This window comes from Suricata suricatta, chromosome 8 (genome assembly GCF_006229205.1).
Source record: "Suricata suricatta isolate VVHF042 chromosome 8, meerkat_22Aug2017_6uvM2_HiC, whole genome shotgun sequence".
Classification (NCBI taxonomy): Eukaryota; Metazoa; Chordata; class Mammalia; order Carnivora; family Herpestidae; genus Suricata; species Suricata suricatta.
In genome coordinates, this window is record NC_043707.1 from 78,548,568 (window position 1) to 78,575,271 (window position 26,704).

Sequence of the window (26,704 nt, forward strand, 5' to 3'; positions counted from 1 at the left end):
AATTAGAATTTTTGTCTAGAAATGGGCCTTCTGAGCAACATAACTTCCCAATTAATTTCTCAGACTTCAAGTATCTCAGTCTTAAAAATGGTTAATGGTGACATTCCATGCTTCATGAAATCTCAAATGCTAATGACATTTTCAAACAGTAAATGGTACACAAAGCATTTGATAATAAGCTGCTTTTAAAAAATTTGCCTCCCAATGTTTAATTAAAAAAAACTAAACCTAGCAATCACCTCTTAGTTTTCTGAAACATGAACAATAATGACTCCAGAAGCAAAATACCCACAACTCAAATCAAAACAATTAAACCATAAAATCACTTTAACCAGATTTGAAGGATTTCTAAGGCTAGTCTTCATTTTCCAAGAAATGGTCAGGAACTTTCTTAATTCTCTCTCTTTAGTTATCCAGTAAGAACTTATTATGCCAGTGACTGCAATTTTTTTAAATATAGACTTAACAGTTGCAATTTTTTTTTAATCTAAAGAACCACTAAAATCCTCTAGCATACAGTTTGTAACCTAAAATCAATCACGTAGCCACTTAAGCCTGCTTCTTGCCTTGTCCTCAGAGTAGCTGTTTCCTACTCAGACTGAGGACAACAGCCAACTGAGCCTACAACCTTGTTCTCCAGGTTTAATCCCCTCCACAACTTTCCTCAGTTGAGTGAGTCAGAACATTGCTCTGGTAATGTATTAACAGGATCAAGTTGGGAGAAAGTCAGGACTTAAAACTAGGTCCAAATCTTGTCTTTGCCACTAACTAAACATGTGCCTTAGAACAAGTTACTTAATTTCTCTGGATCTATTTCTTGGTCTGTAAAATGAAGATAATCATTACCTTCCTCAGGGAGTTGCTGAGGATTAGGTGAATTGATCCACTTCCAACAATTGAGCACATAGTGGGTTCTTGATAAACCTTTGAAGTTCCTCATTAATAATTATTGTTAGTGTTTAATATATACCAGGATCCATGATAAGTAAGAATCACAGGAGATTTTGGTGTTGAAGACCAGCACTGGTCTGAAATCTGAAAACCAGGATGTCTCCTCCAGGGGCTGAAGCCTGCAGCACTCACTTCCCAGAGACCATGCTGACTGGTGGGCGAATGCTGAAAATGAGATCTTCCAGGTCAAGTCAGAGTGCCTGTGGGTAACCTGTCCATTCTTCACTCCAAACTTCAGTCAAGTCAGAAGTCCAGTAAGCAGGATTGAGAATCATTTGGGGGGACTTGAAACCCACATTGGAAAAATCTGACCATGTAGCTTCCTTTGCAACATATTTGGAAATTAACACGAAGGAAAAATCAACATCCTCTTCATTTTGAAAGTGAATTGATTCCCACTGTTATATATTATTAAGTAAGAATTGCCACCCACTCAGTTTAATAAATACATTTATTGTTAAAAATACACACACACACACACACACACACACACACAGAACCAGGCTCCATGCTAAGTGCTAGGGATAGAATAGTGAGAGATAAACATAATCCCACCCCCAAGAAACTGATATTCAAATGGATAATATAAAAGAAAAATAAAATAATTTAAAGTAATGTGTTAGGATGGAAACAAACAAGGGCTGAAATCAAGAATACAGAAAATAAAGGGAGGAAGAAGGTCAAAAACATCATCCCCATAGAAGTGTCATGTAAACTAGTAATTGAAGGATGACAAGGACCTGGTCATGCCAGAAAGAGGAACAGTGTTCAAGGCAGAGAAAACAGCAAGTGAAAAACCTCTAAGAAAGGAAGAGCTTGGTGAAAATTGAAAAGGGAAAAGAAAGTCCAGTGTAACCAGAGTGCAGAGTTAGAGGAAGTGTGGCAATGAGTTGGGATGGGCTTTGGAGGTCACTGGAAAGAGCTGGAAGAGGAGTGGGGTGAGCCCATTAACATGTAGCAAAAAGGGTCATTTGCCATTGTTCCTGTCAAAAGTCTTGTGCTGGTTCAGTTCAGCCTCACAGGTACAGACACAAAGGCTTCCCCCACCACTCCACTAGGCATAACCAAGAAACCACCTCTCTCTTCTCAACCTTATGTGTGGGTCTCATCATCACAAAAAAAAAAAAAAAAAAAAAAAAAAAAGGAACCCAGAGCAGGGCATCCACAGGAACAAGCCAGAGGTTTAGGCTGATGTGACAGCCCTCCTGCTGAACAACAGACACAATTATAGACAAAACAAAACCCTCACCAAACACTGATGAGAGAAACAAATAGAGGATGGGAAGTGCTGGCTCTATGAAAGCTGCTGGGCTCTGCTCAATGACTTGGGCTTCATCAAGGGTCATGGGTATTAAACCGTCAGCCCTCACTGTGGGTCTTACCACCTCTGCAAGGAGAAGACCTCAGGAATCTGGAAAGTTCTTGCCCCTGCTGGTCTAACACTCCATCTAGACAAAACAGCCTGCAGGAAAACAAGGCACAATCTTCTGTTTGGATTTTCTCCTCCCCTTCCCCAACCCATTCACACACATACCGCCCCTCCCATCGCCTTTGGCCTCTGTGTGCCCATTAGTAGAAGCTGAGTCATCCAGAAACCAGCGCTCTTTCCCTCAAAGACAAAAATGAGGAAGGCAGGAGTAGAAGTTGGAAAAGCAGTGCAGAGCCTGAAGTGGCAACCCAGATGGAAATGAGGCCTGGATAAAACAGGTGACAGTGAAACTAGAAAGAAGTGGACATTTGGGAGACATTTGTAGACATACAATAAAAAGGACTTGCTGCTGAATTAGGTACAGTAGGTGAAGAAACAATGAGGTGAATTACGATTCCACTTCCTGTCAGAGAAAATTGAGGAAAATAAGACTGAAAAATAAAATTAGTTTCATACTGAACATGTTCAAGTTCTGACACCCCAGTGGAGAGGTCAAGGAAGCAGTTGCATATCTGAATATAAATCTCAGAAGAGCGATCCAAACTGTTAAGGTACGTATTTGGGAATTATAACCATAAAGATGCTGGAAGCCATGGGAACAGAGGAGTCCTCCAAGAAGAGGGAGATCAGGAGAAAGAACCCAGGTCCCAGGCCCGAAGAACCCCATGGATGGAGAGTGGGTAGAGAAGGAGCAAGGAAGGGATGCGCAGTCAACAGGCGGGAAGGACATTGCAGGGACATGGCTGCACTGTTCCCATTTTTCATTTCCCACAGCTAACCGGTTATATCCCACAGTTCTTCCATCATTCCTTAACTTTGCAGGTTTTTATTTCCTCATTTTTCACCAATCCACTGCAGAAGAGAAAGTTTTTTCTTGGCTTTATGGAAAAGAAAGTCTTTGGTATATTTCATTTTAACATTTCTATTTACTTTTCACTGGAAAGCTATAAAAATAATTTGTATAATAGCTTATCTGAAAAAGTGGGTAGAAATTCAAACTTAAAGAAACTTTTTTTTATGTTTATTTTTGAGAGAGCACAAGCAAATGTGAGCAGAGGAGAGGCAGAGAGAGGGGGAGACAGGGAATCCCAAACAGGTTCCACACCATCAGGACAGAGCTCAATGCAGGGCTCAAACTCATGAACCACGAGATATGACCTGAACTGAAAAATCAAGAGTCAGACACTTAACTGACTGAGCCATGAGTGCCCTTAGAGAAACTTTTTCAAAGCTAAATTAACTCACTGGATCTACAATGTTTTTAAATCATAAATATTATGTCCAACATATTTTTGGATGACACATAAGATAATGAAGCATGAATCATATTCACTCTACCCCCTACATGAAAGAAACTCACTAAGAGAAAAATTTACACAAGAGTTCAAGTAGCATTTTTAGAAGCCTAGCTTCTCCATAATCAAAACCACAGCATCCACTGAAGCTACTTCTATTGAGACCAATCTTATCATGCATGTCAATTCCACTCTAAAACCCACTAAGAGGATCCTCGTCTATAAAACTAGAAGAGAATAAAATACCTAATAAGCTCATAAAGACAAATAGCCAATATTATTTGTATCAATGGTAAGCATCAAATACTGCATGTAAACTGAGGCAAAACTATCACATGGGTTAATCCATAGTGCACAGATTGGGAAATCTACTTCTCCAAGAACAAATTCTTCTGGCATGCCAAGCTACATTTAGAAAATCACCCACTTGGTGAAATTATAAGAAATTTATTGTCATATATAGCTTCCCTTCATACTATTGTATATCCATTTTAGCACTTACCTAACTGGAGTTGAGAGCCCTCTGAGGTCGCTTACCTTGACAGACGGTAGTTTCCTGGAAGTCACGTCTATTGTTCCTACCCAGTGCTAGTCCATGACCTTCAGGGACTTCAAAGTCAAGGTCCATGGTTCACTTCCATTGGAATCACCTGGAGGATGGGTCAAACTGCAAGTTCCTGGACCTCATCCCAAATATATAAAATTAGCTAATTTTTAAGGATTTCTAGCAGCTCTGATAGGGCCTTTCAAACTGCATCAAGGAGATAATGAATCCAAAAAGCATAACTACCTAAGAGTTATGAGCTGATATTTCTTCTACTTACACTATTGTTTGGAAACTACTGCCATAAAATTGCATAAGGAAATGTCACCCTGTGTAAACCTCCATCTAATAAATAGGAACAGCTTATGACTGTCTTAGAGTAACCTGGCACTGCAGGTCTCTTGTTTTTTTACTGCATCAAAGCACATAATCTTGAGATTGTCACTGAGGAAAAAAAATACATTGAGAAAAAAATATACCAAAGATGTATTAAGAACAAAGACTAAAAAATTACATGTGTTATCCACTGAATTTAAACAAAAATTCTAACATTTAAAACCACAAATTTTTATTTTTCATGATAAAAGCATTCATTTTTTCATGAAAAGGTTATTTTAAGGAGTCATACTTTAAATATAAGAAATATTATAAATTATAGCTTTACAATAATTTACTTTGATCAATACATGAACATTTATACATCTATAAGAAATACAGTAAGCACATTTTTAAATATCAAAATATTAGTTACAATTTCACATATTAATAGATTCCCAAAATTCAATCTCAAAAAAACATTTTAAAGAATATGCTATGATTTTTATAAAACAGAAAAGCTTTCCTTTATCCAAAAGTGTAGAATATTTTACCTGTATATAGTCAATACTACTTTCTGCATGGCACAAACAGTTCAAAATACAAAATGTATACTTAAAACAATCTACCAGAAAATCTTATTTCTTTTTGTTACTGCTTTTAAAAATATCTATGGCTACACTGAAGTTTTACAGAAGCTTAATGTCTCAAATTAAAGATGTCATATTCAACTTCCAATCCTCCTCGCAGATAATAACCTAGAGTCATTTCTTAGAACTAGTTTTCAGGTAATAGGTAGGGACAAGCTGTGCCATTTGTACACTTCACCATGTTAGAAACATTTTATAACCATATGTGTGAGGACTTGTAATTACTCTGATGTCCCTTTCAATCGGTGTCAAGATAATAAATGTGGATTTTACTCAGAGCACTAATTCTTAGGACTCTAAGTTGAAGAGCATCTCTGGTCTCTCTATTCATTCCTAGCCTGGGAAAAATACCCACTGTCCTTCTAACCTATAACTTCCACCAGAATAATAGCAATGCTATTGGTATCCATATATTTTTAGATGTATCAGAGGGTGAGAGGGTCATTACAGGATCAAACTTTCATATGGTAGATAACTATGCTCTATTTAGAAGAACCATTATTTTGGAAACCATTTGCAAATAAAATTCATTTTGCTACTATGCTAAGTAGGCAATGATAACTGAAGGATGCTAGGAATGCTCTCTCTAAACCTGATGAAGGTCTAGCAAGAACATGGACCTAAAGAAAATGTACTGTACTTAGAAAAGGTCTATTTGTTAAAGTTATAGAAGGAAATATAGCAAATTAATCATTTGGCAAAATTATCTCTAATTATATATTCATATTACAATATTAGATATGATAACTCCAGAGGTTAACTGATTATTGCTTTTATAATTGAATTCTTAGTTTCACATAATTATATAATTGTATTTTTGAAACATCACAGAAACCCAAAATGAACCTATTTGTAATCCTAAAATTTATGCACTTGATCAGGACCAAGCCATGTTCAAGGCTCCATCTAGCCCAACATTCAGTCATCGGCATTTTGCTACAAGGAAAACATGTGCTCTTAGTAGCCATTGAAAGATGCTGTTCTGCATGGAAGGAAATAAGGAATTAAATCTCCTCCTCCACTGGGGGGGCTCTTACAGAGCGAAAGAAAATGACAGAAGCTTCTGGAAATGTTCAGTTGGATCGATGGAACAGCATGTTTAGTTGGGGGAGGGGGGATGGTCTCACGGTAGCAGCAAGGTAGCCCAAACCACAGACCATGACATCTAAAAAGGGACCCTGTTCTTTCTGTGCACTGAGAGTTGCGAAAAGGCACAAAGTTCACAAACAGATATATTTTCATGTAAGGGAACAAAATTACATAAAGAAACTGACCTTATTATCAGGTTAGCAATAGAGGTGAGAAAGACATTTCAAGGAAAAACTTACTAGTATTAAAGTACCTGTGCCCAGCTGAAGCCCTAAATAATAACTGCCATTTAATGCTAACAACTTACAGCTGTTACCTTACATATCAAAATTCTAGAAAAATCATGGTGAGCACAACTCACTTTGTGAATATGAGATTCCATAAGTCACAGGGAATCAATCTTCCTGCATCCCCCAAAAAAGGAGAAACAAACATGAATCATAATAAATAATGACTTATTTCAGATCTAACATCGTGACAATTTTTTTTTAAACTAAAATGTTTCAATGGGCCTCAACTTTATTATCTCTAACAATATCAACTCTTGTGGTGCCTGGGTGGCTCAGTTTGTTAAGCACCCAACTCTTGATTTGAGCTCGGGTCATGATCTCACAACCTTGAGATGGAGCCCCATGTTGGACTTTGCACTAAAGTTGAGCCTGCTAAAGATTCTCTCTCTCCCTCTGCCCCTCCCCTGTGTGCACGCGTACACACAGGCTAAGAAAGAAGAAAGGAAAGGAAAGGAAAAGAAAAAGATCAGCTCTTTGTGTGTCCTTCTAAGACAGATAGTATTAAGAATTAATAGATATTTGGGGAGCTCCAAAAGAAATCCATGAAATAAGTAACAACAAATGACAGCCTGCGGTGGTTCCTATTTTCAAATGATGGGCAAGTACAATAAGACAATCCACATTCTATAAACTACTTTTGTTAAGCATTAATGACTAAAACAGGGCTTCTGTACAGGTCTCAAATTAATGAGACAAAGAATATCAGCTTCATAGCATTAAATTTGTGTGAAAGAGGAGTGGATGTCAGTACAAGTAATGTTGCACCAGAAATCAACAGAGTTATCTTAGGATTAACTCAGCATGAAAAGGGAACTACTTCTGATTTCCTGGAATACAACCCTCATGGGTTATTATTTCTGATTACCATGGCAGCACACAGAATCTTCCATACCACACTTTAGAAGAATGCTTGGTCACACCATGGTCTGCCTTACTAAATGATCTCTGTTGAAACCATTCATTTCCATTTCTCTTACATCTATAACACATCAAATAAGAGTGATAAGACAATCATTTGCCCTCAATTTTCTCAATAATGTAAGGTTTTGGAGAAAGTATGTCAGAACTCCAAAATAATAGGCTAATATATTTTCTCAATTCCTCTGGTCCTCCTTTATTTCCACTGGGGGAAATCAATTTCTGATACTCTCTCTTCTAAAGTTTAGGGGGCTTAAAAGGGTTGCTCTTTCACCCCAAAAAAATCTTCTCAAACATAGTTATTTTCTGAGTAAATATCTTCCAAAAGAAAAGTTCTATAAAGACTAAAAAAAACCTTCGCTGGAGTGCTTATAAAAGGTAACATAAACGTGGGTATGAGTGGAAAAAGAAATAATGGTTTAAGAACTGCTTTAAAAAATATCAAATATAAGTGGTTTCTACCCTATCTGCCTTTTCTACCTTTCTTCCACACAAGCCAACACATAGCATAACAGATTTCACCAACAGGTTTTTAAAAGGAAGTAATTATGAAGAAGCAAAAAATAAAGTCAATCGATCTTTGTTATATGAAGAGAGACAGTAGGCTATAGACATCAAGAGGCTATAGGAATATTCCTCCTCTTACTCAGTGGATAAAAAAACAATGGTTTTAGACTTATAGGTGGCATAATTCATGCTTTACATCCTGAATATATGCTGCACAGACTGGTATAATAAAATGAAGATACTACAAGACAAATCACACTCTAATCCTAGTTTCACTGCATTAAGATTTTGAAAATGAGCTACAGAGCTATTGCAATCAATGACTTATATGTGGAAAAGAAAGCATGGGTGAATGGGGAGCAAAATCATCTCCATAGAAACACTCCCTAAAACTTACTTTAAAAAGACTCTTGAATGAATATAAAAATTGATATTTTAAGTAATTTATCTTAAGCATATCACAGATGCAACTGTATTAGAAGATACCAGAAACCAAAATTATATTACAAAGAATATATTTCATACACATAAGACCAAGCCAGAGTCTGTAACAGTGTATAAAAACAGATCTTATGGGGCTTTGAAAAGGAAGAATGGTTTATTTCTCCAGAGATGGATCATCCACATCATAATAATTCTTGTTTCACATCACCGATGGCTCCCCAAACATCAAAGAGAAATTCATCTGGGAATGCAAAGTCTCCAAGAGTTTCGTCAAGTGCCACAGCAAATTCATCTGGATTACCTTTGTCCTTTCCAGCTTCAAACATTGTGGTAGCTATCAAAAACAATTTTTAGAAATTAATGACACATGAGACAGCATCAGAGAATGGAGAAAAATGGCACCAGGAAAATTACTTTCTAAATGTAACATGCATATATATATTTCTAGTACAAGTTATAACATTAACATTCTATCATATCATGTTAGCAAATAGATTTTTAAACAATCTGTCCACTGCACCCAGATTTGCAGCTGCCACCCCTGGCCTCAGTCAAGAACCACTGCTAATCCTATGGGTGTGACAAGGGCTCCTGAAAGAAAACCCTGTAGTGAAGCCTGCCAGGAAACTCCAAGTACATCATCCCTCCCCCACTTCCCCACTAGCTCTTTCTGCCCCCTCTACCAGTACCCCTCTCCTAACTATAATGGAATCTAGTCCTCCTCGCCCCTCAAAAGAAAAAAGACAACGGATAACAGTTAGCAATGGGGAAATCAAGCTAGGGAGAAGAGGAGGAAGGGATCTGTCTACTCATGGAATCAAGATAACTTTCTGAGCCCCTTTCTTGTTTAAGACAGAAAGAGGAAGTGGTGCCCTTGTTCTGTTTTTCTAGGAAATTGCCCGGACATCTCCAGGAGTACACATTCTCATGGGACCTGCCCGAACTGGCTGGGAGCCCATGAGGCTCAGGTGTTTTATTTCCTTAGCCCCCTATAAATACTAGTAACCAGAAAGAGACGATGTGGATGTAATTTGGGACTTGGGTGAAGAACCTACAGGGAAAAAAGAAACACCAAAACTCAGCTTCTCCTTTCCTTCCAGGTTAAGTTTGAACAAATCAACAGTTGTACGATTTCTCTGAATGAGCCAAGAGGTCCTTCAGGTAAAATCCACTAGGGCTCTTAAGAGCATTTAAGAATGGTGTCTTGTCTTCATCAGTTCTGTACTAACACAGGCTGAAGGCAAGGAGGATATTTGGCCCAAAGAAGGGCCCCACAATAAGAGCAGGAGCGGGATGTGGCTAGAGTGACTCCATGCAGGAATGAAGGAAGCTTCCACGTGGCCAAGAACCTGGTGGAAGACGAGAGTCCAGGTGTGGTAAGGAGGTTGGGGACAGGAGGGGAGGGAGGGAGAAGACTAATGATTAGTCACGTACTTGGGACTAATCACCTAAGTGTATATATTAAAAATAGTGGGAACCAGGTTTGTCACTGCCAGAAAAAGTTAAATAGGGAAAAGGAGAAAACTAGAATGAATCCTATGGAAACAGAGTGGAAGAGATCAGTGGAGACATATTTCAATAGAGAGATTTAGACACCAAGATAGCAATAAGCAGACAAAGCACCCAGATCTTGGCTCTTAAATATCTATCTCCACTAAAAAGAATCAGAGTTTGCAGGAGAAATGGCTGATTCCAGGATTGGAGTTTCAAAGGAAAATATACCAAGAGTAGCTAATCTTCTGCCAGAAACTAAGAAACTGACAAAAACTGGTAAGAACATGTGAAAAAGACACAGAAGTCAAAGTGACAGAGCCCCCATTGACCAAGCCAAGGACAATTTAAGCAACAAATTAACTAGCAATGGTAATAGATTATAATCCTATTGAACAAAACATGAAACCATAAATCCACAATGAAATGACTGGTTGATGAATAGATGGAAGGAAGGTAGGTAGGAACATGAGGAATAGGATATTTACATAGTGTCAAAATCTCTCTCCACCAAATACTTACTACAAAGAGAATAACTTTATGGTGGGGACAATTATCAAATACCACCTTAAGTCATCAATATGAACAATCTCAGAAATAGAACAAATCAAATCATATGCCTGCTGATTTCTGCCAGATTTATGACCTTAATGTAATTCGGTGGGGCCGGGGGGAGTCAGACAAACCAGAATTAAGGAACATTCTATAAAATAACTGGTTTGTACCCTCCAAAAGCATCAAGATCATGAAAATCAAGAGTGAGGAAACTGTTCCAAATTGATATGAGTAACACATGATTTTCAACATGTCCTCCTATAACGGGTATTGAAGTATTTAATAAACATACGATATGAATATTAGATGGTAATGATGTATCCATATTATTTTCATGATTCATGGTTATATTGTGGTTAGATAGGAGAATATTTTTATAGGAAATATGCACTAAAGTATCCCGGGGCAATGAATATTGCTAATTTATTCCCAAATGGTTCAAGAGGAAAAAGTCTTTGTACTGTATTTATAACTTTTCTATAAGTTTAAGATGGCTTCAAAAATATTTTTAAAAATCACTAACAAGGAAGAATTGACTTTCTCATCATTGTTTCCCCCACCCCCACTTACCTCGCCTCCGGCCTCAGCCCTGACCCAAAAGCATTTATCATCAATCCAGAAACAAACACTTCAAAGAGGAAGAAGAGTGTCCATCAGCCAGACCTGCTTCTCCAGCCAAAGCTTCTGGCCAAGTTTATTAAAACTTTATGTGTGTGTGTGTGTGTGTGTGTGTGTGTGTGTGTGTGTGTGTGTTTAGATGATATGCCAACACTAGTCAGGATAAAGTGAAGCAAACATTCAGATACACTGGCTTAATAAATCTGGCTTTTGAAAAACAATTTGGCAGCCAGTACAACCAAAATCCTTGAAAATGTTCACATCCTTTAGTCTACTAACATTGTCCACTTCTGGGAATCCATACTTTTCTTCCAGTTTTATTGTGATATAATTGACATACATCACTGTGTAAGTTTCAGGTGTACAATATAGTGATTGACTTACATATATTATAAAATGATTACAGTAACTTTAGTTAACATCCATCACCTCATATAGATATAAAAAAGGAAATTTTTTTTTCCTTGTGATGAGAATGCTTAGGATTCACTTTCTCAATAGCTTTCCTAGATGTCACGCATCAACATTAACTATTGTCATGTTGTACGTTACATCCCTAGTGCTTATTCATTAACCGGGATTTTGTACCTTTTGACCACCTTCTTCCAATTCTCTATTGTCTCTCCCCTGCCTCCAGTAACCACAGATCTAGTCTCTTTTACTAGGAGTAGGAGAGAGGAAGGTTTTTTTGGAGAAAGGAGGTTTTTTTTTAACCTGACTTTTTTTATTTAAAAAGTTTAAAAAATGTTTTAAATAGTTTATTACCAAGTTGGTTTCCATATATACACCCAGTGCTCTTCCCCACAAGTGTCCCTCTCCATGACTGTCAACCCCCTTCCCCTTTCCCCTCCCTCTTCAGCCCTCAGTTTGATTTCAGTATTCAAGAGTCTCTCACGATTTGCCTCCCTCCCTCTCCCTAACTCTTTTACCCCACCTTTCCACTTCCCATGGTCCCCTGCTAGGTTTCTCCTGTTAGACCTAGGAGTGAAAACATATGGTATCTGTCCTTCTCTGCCTGACTTATTCAACTTAGCATGACTCCCAAAAAGGAGTCTTTTTTGTGTGGTTGATGGTTTTTTTAAGATTCCATATAAGTGAAATCATACAGTATGTATTTGTCTTCTCTGTATGACTACCCCACTTAGCAAAATGCTTTAAGACCTGCCAATATTGTCCAAATGGCAAGATTTTCTCCTTTTTATTTTTTACAGCTAAATATGTTCCATGATGCATATACACCACAACTTCTTTATCCATTCAGCTTGATAGGCACTTAATGTGCTTCTATGTCTTGGCTATTGTGAATAATGCTGCAATGAACATAGGGATGCAGAAATCTCTTCAACATAGTGTTTTTATTTCCTTTGGACATATGGGAATCTAACTTCTTTAAAAATCTTAAAAACAGAGAGGCACCTGGGTGGCTCAGTTGGCTGAGCGTCTGAATTTAGCCCACATCATGATCTCATAGTTTCAAGATGGAGCCCTACATCAGGCTCTGTGCTGACAGCTCAGAGCCTGGAGCCTGCTTTGGATTCTGTGTCTCCCTCTCTCTCTCAAAAATAAAAATATTTTTAAATGTATTAAAGTTCTTTTAATCTTAAAAACAGAAAACAGGGGCACCTGGGTGGCTCAGTTGGTTAAGCGTCCGACTTCGGTTCAGGTCATGATCTCACAGTTTGTGGGTTTAAGTCCTGTATTGGGCTCTGTGCTGACAGCTCGGAGCCTGGAGCCTGCTTCAGATTCTGTGTTTCCCTCTCTCTCTCTGACCCTCCCTCATCACACTGTCTCTCTCTGTCTCTCAAAAATTAATAAAATGTTTAAAAAATTCTAAAAAAACAGAAAACAATTTAGCATAAAAATGGACCTAACAGTATCAAAAACAAAAAAAAAACCTATGACGCAGAATCATTAAGTTACCTCTGGTGCAATGAATTATATTAGATGAAATACTTGATGAAATATTTTGAAATCATTTTTAAACAGTATTTATGAATAATTCTAATAAGTTGGGAATATCTTTTCATTTTAATATTTACTGAGAAAGCAATATAAATTTTATATTATAATTATATTTTTGCAAAATCTCTACATAGGATGGGGAAATGGAGAAATAGGTGATGAAAAGATTATAGTAAATTAATAGAATCTTTTAACTTCACTATATGTCTGAAAATCATAATAAAACATTAAAAAGAGGACCCTCGACACAGACAAGGGGAAAAAACTTAGAGTATAGTAGACACAGTCAAAATGGAGAGAACGCTTGTTTTTTAAGTTAATCAAAGAAAAGAGGAAAGCTGCTCTTAGCATGCATTTTCACACAGTGAGGTAAGAAGCCACGGGCTCAGGAGACAGCACTTTATTGGTAGTCTCCCATGAACCTGGAGGGTCTGCCTGTGTCCCTCTTCTACTTAGGTTGTCATGCCTTGGAGATTTTAGTCACAGCCATGACCCTGCAGAGAAATCCTAAACCTTTACTTCCATCTCTGACTTCTCTCATGAGTTCCAAATACCCGTTACTGAGTAAGGAGTAGACAAGTCTTCCTAGGTGTTCTGTTAGTAAATCAAGCAGCATGTCCAGAAACCAAACATCCTCCTCCCTTCTGGAGAAACTGCTATTCGTTCTCCTGTCTCACTGTCATCAGTGGTGCACTCATTCCCCGCTCTACATCTCTCTTTGTGCCTGTGGACCAAACACGCGCCCCTTCAGCTGCACCTCTGCACTCTCTGTGATCTGCCCCTTTACAATTCACTCCCGTGGCCACCATGCTGTTTCCTTAACCTCCAAGTCCAAGGAGCACCATCCTCAGAGGTACAATAGATTTCTCTTCCTAAAGCACAGTGTGGATCCTATTAGACAAGGAGACAAAAGGACTGGAAAGCTCCTTTCCATCTAGAAGATTATCTGCATCATTCCCATATATAAAAATATTCCTTGGGTCACGAATGCTTACTTACAAACACTGAACTCTAGTCTGGCATTCTGGTCCAAAGCACCCTTGGCTCCCACTTGGCTGTACTTCCCTACACTAAGGTTATGACCTCATAAATCTGACCCCTCAAACCACCACCATCCCTCCCCTCCTGGCTTTACCCAGAGGATAACATACTCCTAAATCACCAGCTCCACTTTGAGAATCCTTTCTCCCCTTCAAGGCTCCTTCCTCCAGGAAGTCCCATGTCCACATCTGAAAGTGATATCTGCATTCCCTAAAGCCTTCAGCCAGTGTCCCTCATATTTGAATGTGCAAGCAAATTGCCGGGGACCTTGGCAAAATGCAGGTTCTCGTTCAGGAGCTCTCTGCACGGCCTGAGAGACTATATATCCAACAAACCCCCGGTAGCGCCAGTCCCCAGACCACACTTGAGTGATAAGGTCTTACAGTGCATATTTAACATTGCTCTGTATTGTCATTATTTTCACCTATGTATGTTCTCTCCTATCAAGAACATGATCTTGGGGCGTCTGGGTGGCTCAGTCAGATTAGCGTCCAGCTCAGGTCATGATCTCACGGTTGGTGGGTTCAAGCCCCGCGTTGGACTCTGTACTGACAGCTAGCTCAGAGCCTGAAGCCTACTTCAGATTCTGTATCTCCCTCTCTCTCTCTGACCTTTCTTTGCTCACACTGTCTCTAAAGAGTCAAACTAATGAAGTTAGGACTCATACTGCCTGTGAATTCACTGTTTTTGTGCCTCTCAGCGGACAGGCAACAAATATTTACTCAAGGAAAGGTACTGTAGTAGGAGCCAAGATTAAAAACATAAGGCATCTGCCTTCAAAGAACTCCTGGTCTGGCAGAAGTAACAAAAATGCCAATTAGGCAGCTTCACTGTTGTGTTAGAAATACTATATGTAATACAGTGTTTCATTAATCTTTTTTAAAAAAATAGTAATTTGAATGTATATTCAAAGAATGGAGCATGCACTAAAACATGTATGAAATTTTGTTAATGAATAAAGTACAAACAAATTTTGAACATCCTTACAGGAAAAATAAACTAGTATAATTTTATCCTTTTTGATTAAAGACTACCTTTAAAAGAAAAGCAAAATGAAACTTTAGCAAAATGTAGCATTTTTTATAAAGTTATATCACATTAACAGGACAGCTACTAAAACACTTTTTGTCTGTAATATATCTGAAATATACTGGAATAATATTTAACACCCAAATACAATCTTGGGGGGGGAGGAAATTCCACTGAAAGAGTGAATTGTTATACTACATATAGTAGCTAAGTGCTGCCCTCTAGTGGCCATTTTGAAAATATCTTTATATACTTTCCACAACTGAACTTCTTCATTTACCGACAAGCTTATTTTGGTGATATAGGTCATACTACGTTTTCTACTAAGTTTTTAAATACTTAAACAAAGCTTTCAAACATAATATATTACTGCAGATGAAAAGTCCTTGTATCTAAATCCCAGAACTGAATCTCAGCTGAACTTGTTAGCTGACATTGGGTAAGTTACCAAACTTCTCTAAATCTGTTTTCAAATCTATAAAATGACACATAGCAAGATTAAATAAAGATTAGTGATAACCACTGTTAGCCATTAAACCTTTAGTTGTATCTCCTTCCATGGAGGGTTTTTAACACTTATTTTCCTTAAGACTTTTCATAAATCCATTTCAAGCAACTCAAGACCAGAGTTAAACATCAAAAACACAACCGATGGTGAATATGGGTTTTTTTTTAATGAAAATCTATTACCAAAATTTCATTAGCTTTATCTTAGAAGGATGACTTTCTGTAGTGATTTGAATTTGCAGAATAAAATTGTCTTAAGAAGAAACATAATTATCTCTATTAAAACACCATTATTGTATATTTTTTAAAGAGCTAAAAGTATTTTATATGAAAAATTACTTAGAATCTATCATTCAAATTTCCATGCCACACATTCCTGGATTGCTTAATAGACGAGAAATCAGGGCCTCCTGGGTGGCTCAGTAGGTTAAGCATCTGACTTCAGCTCAGGTCATAATCTCATGGTTTATGAGTCTGAGCCCTGTGTTGGGCTCTGTGCTGACAGCTAGGAGCCTGGAGCCTGCTTCAGATTCTGTGTCTCCCTCTCTCTCTGTTCCTTCCCCGTTCACGCTCTGTCTTTCAAAAATAAACAAACATTAAAAAAAATAAATGAGAAATCCTAAAATTGTGACATTGGTAGGGTGATTTCCAAACTCCTAAATAAGTATCATCAGAACATATTATAGTTATATATATAATTTACACAGTTACCTTAACTATTCATGAAGAAACTGACATGATACAACTTTTCATTAAGTTAGGTCAATCTCATATAAGGCATTACAGAACTCAAAATCTTCCAGAATCTATTCTCTCCTGAGGATAACATTCCAAGGCAAAACATATGGGCACTGGTCAGTTGAAAAGTCCTAATTCACAGATTAACTTCACAACCAAATAAAGCACTGTCTCCTTCAGGGTTACTTCCTAAGCTCATTTCAATTATTTTCCATTTTCAAGTGCTAAATACATCCCAATGCTTTTTGAGGACAGTGTTTTGGTTTTAGCCACTTTACTGCCATAGGTCTTTTTTTACTTTTTAACGTTAATTTATATTAACAACTCCAGAGTAATGTGATGTCACTGCAATTTGACTGAAGATTTAACATTTTTGAATGCTAAGAACACTGAGAATAATAGCAAGCAAATATATTCATTTGTCTGTTGAATCAGTGTCACAATTGTGGTTTATATTTCATGCTAATCAGATCTGAATGACAGAAATTCCTAATTTAACAATGGTTTACATTCTTCAAATAATTACTTTCCTTAAACTTTACCTCCCTAGATGACTGATCACATTGCTAATCATGTATAATGATAATGACTTTTCATGTCATTGGAGGAATTTGTTACAGATGATTAATTAACTTTACAATGGGATTATGAGTTTATTTACAAGGAATCTGTAAGCAGTGTTTAGTCCTCTGAATTTGTCAGAAAGAAAGAAATTCTTAAAGAACTGCTTAATTCATTTATAATTACTCCACTGCCCAACGTTCTTCCATGTATACGTGTATGTATTTAATAACAAAAGAGCAAAACTTATTTAACTATTCCCAGTTTATATTTAATATAAGGTCTATACCCCAAAAAAACTTTTAAGTTTATTTATTTTGAAAGAGAAAGCGCATGAGTTGGGGAGGGACAAACAGATGGAGAAAGAATCCCAAGCAGGCTCTGGCTGTCAGCACAGAGTCTGACATGGGGCTCGATCTCAAACTGCGGGATCATAACCTGAACTGAAACCAAGAGTAAGATGCTTAACCAAGTGAGCGAGGCAGGCACCCCTGGCCTATTCCCAAAATTAAGTTCTAAAGACAGTTTTAAATTCTCGCCTTTGCAAAGTGTGGTTCTCCTAAATTTGAGTTCATCAAGATCTAGCAATGACATGCTAGTTTCTTAATGTTATAATATTCAGTTACACTGTTTGAAAACTTCTCAGATTCTCAAAAGATATATATATTATTTTTCCAACACAATAAGAGCACTGCCATTTCTAAGTCCCCTTTGTCTTCATTTGCATAATTTCCATAGACCACTTGCACAAATCTCTATGCTTTTCCAAATGCAAAAGGTTGAGGAGAAATATTTTAAGATACTGGCTTTCTATAAGATAATCTCACCTGTAACTTCTTGTCTGTGTGAAGCAAATATCTGTTACATGAAAATTTTATATTCTGAATCAAGGAGCTAGAAAAAGAGTATTAACTTTTCTTCAGTTACAGGCAGCATCTGTATGTCCAACATAGAAATTTCATTTTAGAAGTTCAGACAGGCAGGAAAAAATAAGAATAGACTCTATGAGAAAAAGGAAGGTGAGTTAAAATAGAAAAGGAAGAATGAGTTTCAAACACTCTACCTGAACTAGAGTAAAACATTTCACTTTGGCAGCAGGTAAACATAATAGTAAGTCTTTGGCTTAAAAAAGCTATATTAAGTAGCTGATTCAAACACACACATTCATGCACACACCACACACGGATGCACATAGGCACAAACCGCATCACTGCAGTGCACACTTACTCTTTCGTCACCCAGAATCCATCTGCCCTTCTCAAGCGCACATTTTCTGCTTCTGCATGGGAAAGGCCGGGACTTTGACCAACTCAACCCTAGTATTTCAGCGACTCTCAACTCCATAGGGAGAGCATTGGACCCGGGTCTGACCATCCTGCTCCCCCACCACCACCCACCCACCACCACTGCCACCACCTCAGTGAGCCAATCAGGCTATTCAGAGTCAATCCTCAGCATTTTGTCTGCTTGACTTGGGAAAGGCCCTCCCTCCTTCCCATCATGCTTGACACTAAAATGTAGAGGATGAAGCCAGGGCCATCATTTTGACTCCATGCGGGAGGGTCTGAAGCTGCCAGGGGACATCAGAGGGGCCTTAAATGCAGCCCAAATGAAAAGAAGAGAAATCACATCCCAATGATAGCATGAGAACTCCAGATCTAGTCATTTTTGAAGCCTGGATCTACCTCTAGACTCCTCAGTTATTAGAACCAAAACATGTCCTTCCTTTCATTCCTGAAGTCAGTTGGAATTCAATTAGTTATTATTGTTTTGTTATTTCCAATGGATAGTCTTGCTAGATAAATCAAGACCCTGACATCCTAAAGATGACATAAGAAATACACAGAAATTGAACTGCTCAACTGCCCTATCAGTCACACACCAGATATGTCCTTTCTCTTGCTATTGCTGATTCACTGTTCACAGGGTCTCAGTAATTGTATCAAATGTGCACAACTTCGATATCCTAATACACAATTTAATTGATGTAGATCTGTAGCAAATATATTTCATGTGTCCTGTAACAAAATATTTTCATATGTTTTTTAAATCTATAAAGCAAGGCTATGAAAGAAGGCTGCTATTACAGTTTATAATTTGTAGTTTAAAAACTGAAGTTTAGAAAAGTTGACTTGAGTCTTAAAGCCTGGCAGCTAGTAAGTGGTAAGGGCCAGGTCTTTTCATTATTCTTTTATTATATTTTCATTATGTTTTATCATTCCACAAATAGTTTTTATCACTGAGTATAAATGCAAGACATAAATAAGCACTAAGTTCCATCAAATTAAGAACTGTAAGACTTTTTTAAATAGTATAATCTTACCTAAATCAGTATCTCGAATTCCCATGTATAATTCAAGAAGATCATCAATCTTTTCAACTGCTTTTGTTTTGGCTTCAGAAGGCTTTTTCAAAGAAAAGAGAAAGAAGATATTTTTTTATGAAATCTCTTGAATGATAAGGTTAAGGGAAAATCGAGTTCACGGTTATGTACATCAACTCCTTTCAATGGAAATATATCTCCAATGTGCTCTATAATGCAATACAAATCAATACAGAAAATACTTATTTTTAGTGTCAGTGTTAAGTGCCATGGATTCAAAGGAGAAACAGAACACTGTCTCCAAGTACCTAACAATCTAGAAAGGGAGACAACTGTGAAAATAAATAACAATATAATAATAAGGGAAAATTTTAAAGGATATAAGAGGCATCACAGACAAGGTAAACTTAAACTCTCTTAGCCATTTCAGAAGACTTGAAAAAAGGTGACTTAAAAACTGTGTTTTCAGGGGCACCTGGGAGGCTCTGTTGGTTAAGCACCAGACTTCAGCTCGAGTCATGATCTCATGGTTGGTAGGTTCAAGTCCCAGGTCCGTCTCTGTGCTGACAGCTCAGAGCCTAGAGCCTGCTTCGAATTCTGTGTCTCCCTCTCTCTCTGCCCCTCCCCTGCTCATGCTCTCTCTCTCTCAAAAATAAACACTTTAATTAAAAAGAAAACTATTGCAATAGATATGCAAAGTCTATATGAAGCCACAGAATCTGATTAAAAAAAAAAAAAAAGAGTATACCCAGACAAGACTCAGTCTTTTTTTTTCTCTTTTTTTTAAATAGTTTATTGTCAAATTGGTTTCCATATAACACCCAGTGCTTCTCCCCACAAGTGCCCTCCTCCACTATCACCACCTTCCTTCCCCCTCCAGCTTCCCCTTCAACCCTTGGTTCATTTTCAGTATTCAATAGTCTCTCAGGTTTTGCGTCCCTCTCTCTCCCCAACTCGCTTTCCCTCTTCCCCTCCCCCTGGTCCTCCATTAGGTTTCTCCTGTTCTCCTGTTAGACCTATGAGTGCAGACATATGGTATCTGTCCTTCTCCACTTGACTTATTTTGCCCACACTTGAGAAATGAATAATCCAGTGAAGAAATGGGCAGAAGACATAAACAGACACTTCCCTAAAGAGAACAAGACTCAGTCTTAAGGGGTCCTCTGTGCCGTGAAAAGGCCTTTGGTCTTCATCATGCAGATGAAGGGTCTCCAAACCTTTTAATGGCTTGCCCCAAGGGTAGAACATTTGTGAACACATACTCTTATTATTTTTTATTTAATTTTAGTGTACTGTTGAAATAACTTTCTGGACCCAAGATGGAGCCATGCTGTGCCAGGTATCACTCTTGTCCCTGTAAATACTCTGCTTGACCCAAAACACAGTACAATCCAGTCAGCCAACCCCCAAACACCAAGCCAACTCTGAGACTCCTCCCACCAAACAAGATTTACTATGTGGGCCCAGCCAATCAGATATTTTCTGTTTTTCTCTTACTTTTTCTTTAATATTTATCCTATTAATCTTGCCTTCTACTCCATTTTGCAATTCTCTGAAAGGGGGCTGTCTACTTCATGAATAAAGTTTGTATCACCTAAATTGTCTTTAATTTTTTTATGTTATTTGTGATAATATTTTTTTAAGTAAGGTCTACACCCAACATAGGACTCGAACTCAGGACCCTACTGACTGAGCCAGCCAGGCATCCCTTCTTTAATCATTTTTTAACAGTATGTACCTTTCATAAACACATATATTACTATATTATTATATACATTATAAACATATACAGAAATGTTATAAAAGAAGATGAAATGAAAGTTAATTTTTTATATATTAATGGTACCAAAATATTTTTGTTCTTCCTAAAATCCTTATTAAAGGTTTCAGTGAAAAACACGATTGGATACATTTTATTATTCTTTGACAATCTCAGTTTTATGTTACAGAGTTTGCTTCTACATTCACAGTTTATTTCAATACTTGGTTTTAATGGCTTCATAGCTAAAAGAGAAATTACGCAAAGATGTAAAATAATCAACTACTGCTACAAATGCAGAATTTAAGATTAGATTGTAAGAAATTCATAATGCTTTTAATACAGTTATAAATATATGTTGCTTCATGTTTGCCAAACTTATTAAAAATATGCATTTTATTGCAAATACCATTTTAGTTTTATTTCCTTGAGGATGTCATTAGAACTTTCTCATGTTTTTATTTATATGAACTAAGCCTTAAAAACAATAACAAGTCTGATAAGCCACTCTTGCCTTCTTTCTGGCACATTCTGGATGTGCGGTGTAAATCACGCAGCCACGCAGGTAACCGGTGTTCACCTTTGTATCCAGCTGGCCACCGTTCAGTTTTCATAACACGTATCAGTACTTCTCATGCACCATTTTACCGTTCCCCCCCGCCTAAATAGCTCTTGATCTCCTCACCTCTTCCCCACTCACAGTCTGATTGTCTGGGTTTAGCCCTCAATTTTTTTCATATTTACAGAAGTTTCCTAATTTTTCTCCCACAATCTTCACCCTCTCAAACCCACCTGGCTCAACAACCCCTCCCTTAGAACTAAGGGATTTTTCTAAAATACAAAACTATATTGCTCTCCTCACAATTCTTAAATGGCTTCCCATTTCCACAGACCTTTCACATCCTGACCCAGGCCTCCTCACCTGCAACCAGGCCCCTCCAGCACCCCACATTCCAACCCCAAGGAGGCTTACAAGGTCCCCGAGCCCATCAGGTTTTCAGGCCTAGAACACTCTTCTTCCCATCTTTAACCAACTCAACCATTTCTCTGGGATAGAAATTCCGTCCCGCCTCTCCCTCTCTGACCATCCCTGACAGAAGCTCATCAGCTCTCCTCTGACATTAAAACTGTTCCCTGGATTTTAGCTTCTTTCAACTTCTCTCTTTAAAGGAAAAACAGGTTTTTCTTCATCTTTGTATCACCAGCACCTGGACTGTGCCTGTTTTAAGAAATATATACCAAATAATTTATGAGGTATGCAGGTGGAATATCTTCCACACTTTTCAGAATCTGTTCTAGGTTATAAGGAGGCGATTTGTTTCAGATCTATAAATCCTTTAGACCATAAGTCCTCTGCACCAAATTCAATATTAGCACCAAACTAGCTTTTTCCTTTGAATTGAGCTATTTTCAATTACCCTATTTAAGGAAATAGGCTATGCAAATAGGAATGGAGTTTAAAAAAATTGTTTACCATCTATTTATTTTTGAGAGACAGGGAGAGACAGAGTGCAAGCAGGGGAGGAACAGAGAGAAGGAGACATAGAATCCTAAGGAGGCTCCAGTACAGAGCTGTCAGCACAGAGCCTGATGCAGGGCTTGAACTCACAAACTATGAAATCATGACCTGAGCCAAAGTCAGACTCTTAACTAACGGAGCCACCCAGGTGCCCCTAGGAATGGAGTTTTAGATGTTTCTCATCAAATGAATCTTTCCTACCTCCCCAGACAGATCTTCAGCTGCTCTTTTTCATGCCAGCATCTTATAAATAGCAGGTGCTCAACAAATACTAATTATGTTAACAACGTTATCAAAGATGAGCCTGCTCCTGAGTCTTCTGCCTGCCTCTGCCCCCTTTGCAAGTAGTTTTAAGACCTGTCCTTTGTTCCTCCAGCCTGGACTAGAAAGCAGTGGGCCTTCTCCTGGCCCCTTGGCAGCTCCCTCAGTTTTCCACTCTCTCCCAGATTCCTTTCTTCTACTCAGGTTTGTTCATTCATACAATTAACATTCACTGGCCTGCAGCAATGTGCCCAAGAGTGGGCCGGACACTGGGGGCACCTGGATGGCTCAGCTGGTTAAGCATCTGACTTGGGCTCAGGCCGTGATCTCAAGGTCTAGGAGTCTGAGCCCACTTCGGTGGGCCCCACCTCACCTCTCTCTCTCCCCCCACCCCTCTGGCTCACGTGCACCCTCTCTCCCCCTCAAAAAAAGAAAAAGTGTTGCAGGACACTGGAAAAGTAAAAAGTCAGAATTACCAGAAGTCACTACCGTGAGTTTTTCACATACCTCAGCAGATCTCATTTGTAAAATGCTTTTGGGTCTCCCCAGCCTCTTCCTTGCCCCTTGCTCCACATCAGTCCTTTCATTCACTATCCAAGACCAACGTACCTGACTGAGAATCTTTCTCTGGATTCCCCCAAACTGACAACACCGTGGGTGACTCAAACATTTCAAACATTCGAAAGCACAACCTCGGCCTCATGGTTCCTGGAGTCTCTGCTCCAACAAACCACTTCCATGACAGATCCTGGACATCGTCACCCAACAAACTCTGGGATCCCAATCTGTGAAAACGTGCTCAGTCTTCTGCTCTTCAAGCACATGGAGAATCCTAGGCCACTATGAACAAGCCAGCTCTGGAGCCTTGTGGCCTGCCTGCAGGAGCTCCCTCCCCTGAGGCACATGCCTGCAGGAGGACTTCAGCACCACTGTCTCCCTGGGTGGGCAGACCACCATGTGCCACCCCGAATCCTCATTACCCCTGTCCCCCTGAACCCCTGCTGTTCTCTCCTTTCACCCTTCCTCTCTCCATTGATCTCTCCTTTTAGTGTTTTCACTTAAAAACTGACCAAGTCCATCATCAAAACCCTACTCTTCTCAAGTTTAAATGAGCGTGCGTTGGTGGTATAGTGGTGAGCATAGCTGCCTTTCAAGTTTAAATGACTGTTAATTCAGCAAAGATTTGAGCTCCTTTGATGCATCTGGTACTGTTCTAGGTGCTGCGGTTCCAGCAACGAACAAGACATGTGAGCAAAAGAACTAAACAGATAAGAAACAAAGATATAATGTGCCCTATTGTGCTTAGTGCTTTAAAGAAAATTAAGGGCAAGTTAAAGTGGGCAGAGGAAGGGATGTCAGGAATTGTTTCTTATGCACAATACTCAAAGAAGGCCTTTTAAATAAGGTGATATGTGAAGAGAAACCCGAGGAAGTCAAGGGAGTAAGCCATGCCCATGCCCGTAAGTAGACTGGCAGAGGTAACAACAGTACAGAGATATGGAGGTGGGATGCATCTGGAATGTTTGGGGACAGCAAGGAGACCCATGTGGCTGAAGCAGCGAGAGCCAGGGAGTGGTGGGAAACAAGATCAGGGAAGAAATGCAGAGTCAGATCGAGCTGGTCACTCCAAGGACTTTAGCTTTTATTCTGAGTACAATGGGAACACACTGGAGAGTTTGGAAGAGAAAAGTAACCACTTGTATTTGTAATTCTGGCTGCTGTGCTGAGCACAAAGGGAAAGAGGGCAAGGGTAAACACAGGAAGACTGAGTACAAGGTGACTGCAATATTCAGGCAGAGTGAGGAGGGCAGAGGTAGTGAAAAGTTACTGGATTATGATCTATTGTGGAGGGAGACCCGCCAGGGTCCAAAAAAGGATACAAAAAAGAAAAGTCAAAGATGACTAGGAAATGTTTTACCTGGGAGACTGGACATCATGATTATAATCTTTAATTATCAAAATGGCAAGTAGGCCTGCTACTCCCAGTGGTTCTAAGACTTTCTCTTGGCTCTCAGAGAACTTTGGTTAAGTGTTTGAGCCCGCCCAGATGTCTACAGACTCTAGCAAATGTTCTCTGCAGGACCTGAAGACGGCCATATATCACAATTTCTTCTCTTGTACTTACTTCCTATGTTTCCTTCTTAAACACTTTCAGTAATTGTCATACTATTAAAGTAGGCAATGAATTAAAGTGTTTGCTTTAGCATATATGGCATTATGTTTAACCTTGTGGCTTTACCTTTATTTCCAGCTCTAACAAACAGGAATATCCACATATTTCCAAGCAAAATGGAAGTTAAATAAACATAACCTACCATTTCTTCCATGGTGGCAGGACCCTTTGATCTCAGACGAAGTGTCTCCCTTCCAGTACTAATTTTTCCTGCTGATGACTTTCCAGCTTTTGACCTTGGCTCTACTTCTATAAATATACAATAGATGGAGAAAGATATGTATATTCAGAAAGAATGTCAACATATTTCTATAAAAGTGAATGTATGTTCCATCATAAAACTACACACACAATTAGATATTTGATAGACAGCATGTATTATTATAGAATTTCCTAAACAAAATAAATTTGCATTCCATTGTTATTCTTATACTCCATATACAGTCTGGCTACAAAAATAAAAGAAAAAAATTTTTTTAATTTTTTTTAACATTTATTTATTTTTGAGAGACAGAGACAGATCATGAGCAAAGAAGGGTCAGAAAGAGAGGGACACACAGACTTGGAAGCAGGTTCCAAGCTCTGAGGTGCCAGCACAGAGCCCAACACAGGGCTCGAACCCATAAACTGTGAGATCGTGACCTGAACCGAAGTTGGATGCTCTACCGACTAAGCTACAAAGGTGCCCAAAAAGGGAAAGATTTTAAATATAGTTGGAAAGCACTAGAAGTTATAAGGAACAAAAAATAAAGCAGTTGGCTTTATTATAAGAATAAAGGGGTGTAAGCAGCGAAAGAGCAGAGGCAGGAGTTCAGCAGACATCATTAAGGTCATGAAGGAAGAGTCGAGTCTGGATAGAAGAGAGGGGTGGAGGTCCTACTATCGGAGTACAGACCCTCTGCTTGATGCTCTGTATACAAAATCTCATTTAATACTCATACCAACCCATGACGTAAGTTACAGCCTTCATTTTACAGAAAAGGAAATTGGACTCAGTAAGGAACAGACCTGGGATTCAGATCCAGGTCTTGCGACCCCAAGCCTGTGTGCTTTCCTCAATGACAACCCAACACTGTACCTCTTGCAAACACAAAGGATAATATATCAAGGGTGTCATACTGAGAGAAGCCGGATTCTAAAGAGGCTAGGGGCAAGTTTCATGAAAGAAATTCCCCTCAGAAGGCAGGCAACAGAACAGAGATCAAAAATCCATGGAAAACCACTGCTTTCCTTACGCTTGTTGTGTTTTGTTTGGTTGTTTTTCCTATGCACCGAGAGTCACCCAATACCAAGCAGTAACATAAATGAGTGAAAGGGCAGGGTGGGGACTGAGGATAACTCCAAAGTACGTGCCCTATCTAGGCCAGTAACTTACTCCAATAACTTACTGCCTGGGGAAATGTAGGCCCTGCAGAATTGAATCTACTTGTTTGCAAAGAAACTGGATCCTCAGTTCTCTATGAATCTCCTGAATTTTAAGTTATGCCAATTAAGTCAACCCTTTAAAAACAATGTATTAGCAAAAACCTGTGGATCCAATTCCAGTCACAAGTTACCAATTTATAATTTAGCAAATATCCCCGAGTACCCTTGACAGAGGACTCTGTGGCAGCAGTCTGGGACACAGTACAGAGATGGGGGCAGGGAGGTGCCCTACCACCAACTGGAGATAACTGAGCTCCAATGAGGAGCCACAGGAAAGGCTGGCATGTGCTAGTAGGTAGTGAGCGATGTC

General features: G+C 38.7%; 1 protein-coding gene across 3 annotated transcripts in view; it reads right to left on the minus strand.

Annotated features, from left to right (window-relative positions):
- Positions 1-8,486: 8,486 nt before the first annotated feature.
- GIPC2 (GIPC PDZ domain containing family member 2) overlaps positions 8,487-26,704 on the minus strand; it is a 77,560-nt gene continuing 59,342 nt past the window's right edge. The window contains exons 4-7 of one of the 3 annotated variants that reach the window (XR_003912130.1): positions 25,112-25,218; positions 19,258-19,339; positions 17,762-17,936; positions 8,681-8,766 (exon numbers count right to left, since the gene is read on the minus strand). Coding sequence is in view for 2 of the 3 variants with exons in the window: in XM_029948698.1 (XP_029804558.1) it covers positions 8,615-8,766; positions 19,258-19,339; positions 25,112-25,218 (341 nt within the window). In the remaining variant the exon portion in view is untranslated. Of the gene's footprint in view, positions 8,767-17,761; positions 17,937-19,257; positions 19,340-25,111; positions 25,219-26,704 lie in introns of all 3 variants that reach the window. The other 2 variants (XM_029948698.1, XM_029948699.1) reach the window with 2 other exon arrangements.